Here is a 7,192-nt window from a genome sequence, read left to right on the forward strand (position 1 = left end):
CTTTGACTGTGTTGTTTTCTGGACTTTTCTTGGTAGACGTTCTCTGTCTACACTCATTCATCAACGTCAGTAAAGGTGTTTTGATCCCTCTAACAGAAACCCTGGAGAAAACAGAGAGCATACCATAAAACCAGTTAGTAAAACTAGACAATGAAAAAACACGATGAAAAGAATAACACCTGATGAGACAATGAGTCACAGATTATAATAAACAATATTCCTATTTATTTGGACTTTAGTAAATATGAAAAGGGCAGCAGCAACCAGTTACTTTTAAGTTAAACTAAATAATACAGATTTTAAAACTCAAATCCTAATTCCAGCCAACAGGTGGTTTCCTTGATGAAGTTTTCATTCTGAACTGTGTTATAGTGCCACCTTGTGGATACATACGATATATTCAGATATAACAGTGTTGCCATTCTGTTTTGTCTTCATTAAGGAAAAGCTTAAACTGAACTTAAGAGAATTGTACCATTTTAAAGGTTGATATAAAACTATAAATAATAACTCCACCATATAGGTGATATTTGCACATAAAATATTCAGACTATGTTCATTCATTTAATTTCCTTTTGAAATCAGTTTATTTTTTTAAATTTAATAATAATGCAAACATGATAAATACAAAGAACCTACAACAGAGCCCTGTGGTACCCCCTTATGAACTTAATAGAATGAGCAGAAATCCTCATACTAAAGGTCTGAATGAAGGGGAGTAACTGACACCAGATATCATGATAACTGCATTTAAATGGACATTTTGTTTTGTTTACACTTGTGTATACAAAATAAATCTATCTAAGTCTAAAAAAGATTGAAGGTAGAAATAGAACCACATCACAAACTAAATTACTTTTTGTACAAAAATGTTCTCACCCTTCCTTAGGCGTTTCTCTTAGTGGTGTTTTGTTCTGCTCAGGGCCCCTGAGGAAAGAAAAGTTGTAGTTTATAACCAGTATTAAGATGCTTTAACAGCTTGTAGATGAAAAAGGTTAATGAAGAAAATTACCTGTTTTTATAAGTTTTATATCTCCAGTAGCTGAAGATTGCGAGACAACAAGAACAGGCCAGAGTTACCACAACCACTGCGTAGATCCAGTTGAAATCTTTCAGAAAAATAAGAAAAATGTTACAGAATCAATAACTTAAACAGAAATTAGACAGCAAAAATAGAGTTTAAACTTACTCTGATCTACAGACTCTTCCCTCGGGTCTAAATCCACAGACTTTTCTTTTAAACCTGTCAAAGAAAACAAAGATCAGAATCCAGAACTGAGCATGCATGAGAGTCTTGAAAAGAGTTCCTCACCATCATCAGATGTTGCTTTAACTCCAGGAACGGTGATCAGCTTCTCTCTGGGAGCAGCAGAGAGCACTGACACTGAACATCCAACCTGTGTGCTGCTGGAAGCTGACAGCAGAGCTGTGGTGGTGACGGTGACTGTACCGTTGCTGTGGGTCACACTGCTGCTGTCGTAGTGGGAGAAACTGAGGTTCTGCTGTAGAACAGTCAGTGTTACAGTGGGAGCAGGTCGACCTGTGGCTGAACAGGACACAACTGACTCTGCAGAAACATTTAATCTCCTCACATCAAGGATGGGTTCATGCAGCTCTGGGAAGAGAAAAATAAGAAATCATGTGATTTCATGAGAGTTGGAGCGATTATTACTTTATAATTCTGCTCTAATAAACAAATGTTTTCTGTTTCCTTTTTTGTGAGATGCTCTAGCAGTGTGCAGACGTCATCTTTCTAAACTGTTCATATTCCAGCTACTAACTTCTGTTTATTTTTGTAGGATTTTATATAAAACACCAACACTGTATATTCCATAATTATAAAGATTTAAAACAATCAAATATTCATCCATCCATCCATTTTCCGTCACGCTGGGGTCGCAAGGGATGCAGGGGCCTATTTCCAGCTGTAAAAGGGCGAGAGGCTGGGTACACCCTGGACAGGTCGCTATCTCGGGGCAGACGAGTCATAACATGAGATATAATTGTATTTAATATAATTCATTTCAGCATAAGTAAGGAAACAGATCTTCTGGAGCACATCCATCAGATTTGTATGTCAGTAGAATGAAATGTTTGCCTGTTTTCCTTTTTTTGCAAAATCCCTAAAGCTGTGTGAATTTTATTGGAGAGTATCTATGAACTTCCATACTGGTTGTAGGAGAAAAATGGAAATAAGGTGCATGGTGAGCCTGGTTATGAATGTGTGCTGTGGAGGCGGAGAGCCAAATGCAGGTGTTTGTGTGCACTATGAAAGTAAGTTTATAGGTGAGCACTCACCTGACTCACTTGATGAGAGCTCGGTAGGGGCTGCCATAATTTTGTTTGACTGCTTCAGGTCGTTTTTCCTACAAATTAATCAACTGATCTGACATTGGGTTCTACAATCATCCCTGCTGCACTGTCATAACTTGTGCTGGTGCTAATAAACCAAACAAAAAGCATTTGGGACGTCAGCATATCTGCAACAAACTTTTGGGGTGCTATGAGAGCTATTGGGGAGTGGTGGGTCCCTGAGCAAGACCCTTAACCCCTGATTACTACCCAGGCACTGCGATACTGGCGATGAAGCTCATATATTCAATGAGATTTCAGGTCTAGGTCTCTGACCAGGCCATTTTAACTCATGAATATGTTTGATCTAAATAGCCTTATTGCAGCACTTCCTGGTAATTTAAGTTCAGTATCATGCTGGAAAGTAAATCCCTATCCTGGTTTCACATCTTTTGAAGCTTCTGCAGCTTTTCTTGGAATAAGAAAACTATATTATTTAGTTCTGAATAAGTCTTCCTGTTCCTGCTGCAGAATAAAAACATCTGATTTAGGTTTATATTTTAAATCTATTACCGGTAATTAAATTGAAATCTGTTAAGAAATGTATCTTCTATTAATTTTGTAATTATTTTTCAAAGTTGAAAAAGGGGCTAATTGTTATGGGTTGAATAGCTGAGATGTTCTCATCTTCCACAGCATGTCTCCTTTCCTCACCATAGAGTCTGAGGCAGGTCCAGCCTATCAGGGCTCCTCCAGGATAGGTGTTAAACAAACATCTGTAGCAGCCTTCATCCTCCTCCGTCACCTTCCTGATCACCATGGAGCAGCTCTGAAGATTTTTGTGCTGAAAAATCATCTTCTCCTTCAGATCATCGTTCATTCTACAACCAAATTTCTTGGTGTAGGTGGCGAGATTCTTCTCTCCATCAGGGAGGACTTTCTGCCAGGTGATCTGGAGGACATCTTTTTCCTCCTTGAGCTGACAGTTTAGAGAGGCTTGGTCTCCTACTGCTGTCCACACAGTCTGCTGGGTTTGAATCAGAGCCTCACCTGTATGAAGGAGATCAGGAGACTGTAACCTGAACTTGGCTTTTACAACCACCTCATAAAACCCTTACACTTTATCTGTTTTACCGAAAAAGGATCAGGAGCGCCGTGAAAATTGGTCAGATCCGCCTCTCTGGCCGCAATGCTCGCTCCCGTAAAGGGGAACAGATTTTCGCAAATAAGTCACAAGACCGGAAAAGTCGGATCAACGCCGTTTCAGAAGCGGACGCGACCTGGGTTCCAGCTTTCCAAGCCGAATTCCAGGCTATTCATCAGACCACACCACATTTTTTGTCACTTTAACTACGATGCCACATGGAGGAACTTTGTTTAATTTTCTTAATTTTCAACTGTGGAGCATCACCTCTGAAAAGTAAGAATAATCACTGCTTATGCTTTTTATGCAGAAAGTTTGATGTTATCCTTTTCCTCCCAAATGCTCAGTCTTTTATTTGTGAGTGTTTGCCATTTTCGGGCCGTCTTTCAGCCTGATCATATAATGTAACTAAAAAAATTAGAGCGAGTGAGCGAGCAGTGCCGGCCCGAGCCTCTTGGGGGCCCTAAGCAGAATTTGATTTGCGCCTCCCCTACCATGTAGAATCAGTATAATGTAATAGTGAATATTGTAAATGAGTACACTACAGTTATGTATTAATACAAATAAATAAACAATACTTTCTTTTATTAAAACTTTTGAATACAAACATATGAAATAAATTATTTGCAAATGTTCATTAAATGTGCATTCATGTATTTTAAATAGACAAACATTAATATATTTAAAAAATAGAATGTTACAAGAATGATACTAAAATAATGAAATCAAACATAAGAACAGCAAGGGTTCAACTATGACCTCAAAATCATTCCTTCCTAGCTTCTCTGGTGGAAAAGTCACTGATGACATCATTGTATGCATTGCTTGGCCAACTTCTGTTATTAATACTAATCACTGCAAATCCAATTAGTCTTTCCAGGGCCATTGATGATCTCAAGTATGATTTTATTATTTGAGATTGGAAAAGCTCCTCTCTGCAGAGGCAACTGTCACAGGCAGAGTGCAGGCTCTCTGGAGAGCTACCCAATGATTTGGGTAAAGCTCACACATCTCATTTTGTGAGAGGTATGCGAGAAGCTTTAATTCTTGCAGGTTTCTTATATTTTAATTTTAGCTCTGTGTCCTGTTAGTCTGGCTCTCTCTGTGTTGGCTGGCACAGCTTTTTCTGAGTCTGGTTAAACTACAAAAGACAAAAAGATATGTTGAATTTTATTATAGCATTGCGTATTTTTTCTTGTAAACTTGGAGATATATTTTATTGCATGTTGCATATCCCAGTAAATCCGTTTCGCTTTTAAATCAGCAGCTCTCCCAAATTGTGTCTCTACTCTGCTTAAAAACAGATTTATGAACCTGTCTACCAATATAATGATGCCATTTTCATGATTTTTAGAAGCTCTGCAGTCTGATTCCCTGTTCAATGAGAAAAAAACAGATATGTGTTCATTTTAATCTGTAACTCTGAGCAATTGTCCTCTGATAAGCCCAGCTTTTTAACCTATATAAATGTACACTCTGTTGCCATTTTTTAGCTGAAAAAGCTCTTTATGTGTAAGAAAGGAATTTTTCGGTAGCATCTCTCATTTTTTTTAACCATCCCGTCTCCTAACTTTTACTGAAACATATAATGAAGTGTCTCTCCTCCTCCACGTAGCTACTCTCTATGCAGTGAATAGCGACCCCAAATAATATTATGTCCCAAAGCGATAGATCCAATGATATTTCAAGAGGCTGGGTCCTTTGAAGGACGCAGCCTGCCAATTGAGACGCAGCTTGTGTGTTGCGAATGGGGGCACTAGGGTGGGAAGGCGTGATTGAGATTAGACTATGTATTTGTTGTTGTGTTTTTTGTATTTGTCACGTTAGGGGCTGAACTGCTCCCTCTCCCAAGAACATCTAAAGTCTCCGCTAAGAACAGAGCCCATTCCTGCCCTCCCTCCGCTGGCTGGTGCCTGGGCTCGCCAGTACACTGGTTAGGCTCGGTGTTTGGGGTTGGATGCCTGAGCAGGTACTGGCTTATTCCTGGTGGCTGCTCCACAGGGCCTGGGCCTCAGGGGACCCGTCATAGGGTGGGGCACCCCTGGGTCTTTGGGTCCCTGGGGCCAGGGCCGGATCCACTTTAGGGTAGTTGGCTTGCGGCGGAGCACACAGACTCGCCCCCCCACTCCTGGGGGTTCCGGTGTTGCAGTGGCTTGGAGATTTCCTCGGGGCTGTCTTTCCTCCTCCCTTGGTGGGGGGGCGGATTTCCATGTTTGGCCCCTCGTGGGCACCTTTGCTCTTTGGGTCCCTCTGGGCTTCAGGGGCTTTGTGACTCTTAAGGGAGAGTCACAGTTTGTTTCTACATATTAAAACCGTCTTACAGGATCTGTTGATATTACTGTTCCTAATGCTGCATTCACACCGGATGCAGCAGGAGCAGCAAAAACGCACTTGATGCTTCTTTTTTGCTGTGTGTACCAGTTTAGTCCTGACGCACGGCTGAAGCAGCTTTGCTGCTCTCGCTGCGTGGTTGAAAAGTGGGTCTGACGCGCGTTGGGCAGAGCTACCCTATCCTTTCTTTGCCTTGTAGCTATATTTGCTGTGATTAGTGGATATAAAGTAGTTTTAATGTTTTTAAGTGGGAAAATCCACCTGAAAACTTAATCAGTGCAGTCAGTTCATCCAGATTACCATCCTATCTTCAAATATTATTTCTCTGTCAGAGCCGCTCGGACCCCCCCATACCGGCGGTGCGCTGTCAGTAGGAATCCCGTTCAACAGTAGCCTATGGCCCGGTCGCCTCCTTGCGGTCCGCCACGGCGGCTGGAAGCAGTTTTCATGTACATAATTCAAACTTCAGGCACCAGGATAATAAAAGGGAACATGTTTTGTCAGCAGGTTTCAGCATTTAAAGTTAATTTAGGTGTTAATAAACTGTGTTTATAAACGCGTTTGCGGCACGTCACGCACGTCAGATGCTTAAACGCTCCCGACGCGCTGCTTCAGCTGCTCAGACGTCTATGCAAGGCTGATTGGTTTAAAAACACATGACTTCTGACACGTGAACAACACGGGCTTAACGCGTTGTTTGCGCTTTGTCAACGTTTTGTCTTCGCCTTTTAAGCGGCCGCACGTAGTTAACATGTTGAGAGCGCGTAAAGAACGCGTCAACTATGCGTTGACAACATGTCAAATACGCGTCACCTACACGTTGATTTCATGTGATTTTCAGCCATTTGGCCACTTTTCCATTTTGAGCTGGTGTGTGTGCTTTTTCCCATTGGCTGCTAAGTAGTAGGGTTAAACCACTTCTTGAAAGCCGGGGGTGGTTTGCCTGCAGCGCATACCACTTTCTTCTCTTACCTTCTTCTGCTTCTTGAAGTGTATTTTTCAGTTGGCGATAAACTGAAGGTGCGAATTACCGCCACCTACCAGTATGGAAATTGATACAGAAAAACGTATTTATCTTTTCATTTATTTCAGCCTTAAATTTTGTCACTTGTGTTAATACAAAAATATATACATATATAAAAATGTTTATAATTTTACTTCAGAATCTTTCAGCAAAATATTTGGAAGATTTAATTTTTCTTTCATGTTTTCTAATTCAATTTTTTTCTATTTCACATGATCCACATTATAATACATGTTCTATTGTTTCCATTTCATCCTGTATCTTAGTTTTTTTTATTTACAAATAATGTATCATTAAGTCCTGGTTGGCCAAACCTTAATATTTGAATTATTATTTCTTGCCTCCTTTCTCCTTCCTCTTCTCATTTCCCCCAACCTTTTGAATCTTATACCATCTTCCTT

At 40.4% G+C, this 7,192-nt stretch overlaps 1 protein-coding gene across 1 annotated transcript; it reads right to left on the reverse strand.

Moving 5' to 3' along the window:
- Nucleotides 1–4: 4 nt before the first annotated feature.
- LOC107105128 (OX-2 membrane glycoprotein-like) lies at nt 5–3,627 on the reverse strand (the record flags this gene model as incomplete). The annotated part of the gene is made up of 7 exons (XM_015405248.1): nt 3,573–3,627; nt 3,007–3,381; nt 1,313–1,615; nt 1,190–1,243; nt 1,013–1,109; nt 880–927; nt 5–101 (listed from the first exon to the last, which is right to left on the reverse strand). Coding segments are annotated over exons 1-7 (1,029 nt in total), but the record flags the coding sequence as incomplete, so codon positions are not given.
- Between the last annotated feature and the right edge of the window lie 3,565 nt (nt 3,628–7,192).

This window comes from Cyprinodon variegatus, unplaced genomic scaffold, assembly GCF_000732505.1.
Source record: "Cyprinodon variegatus isolate N-32 unplaced genomic scaffold, C_variegatus-1.0 Scaffold2082, whole genome shotgun sequence".
Lineage (NCBI taxonomy): Eukaryota > Metazoa > Chordata > Actinopteri > Cyprinodontiformes > Cyprinodontidae > Cyprinodon > Cyprinodon variegatus.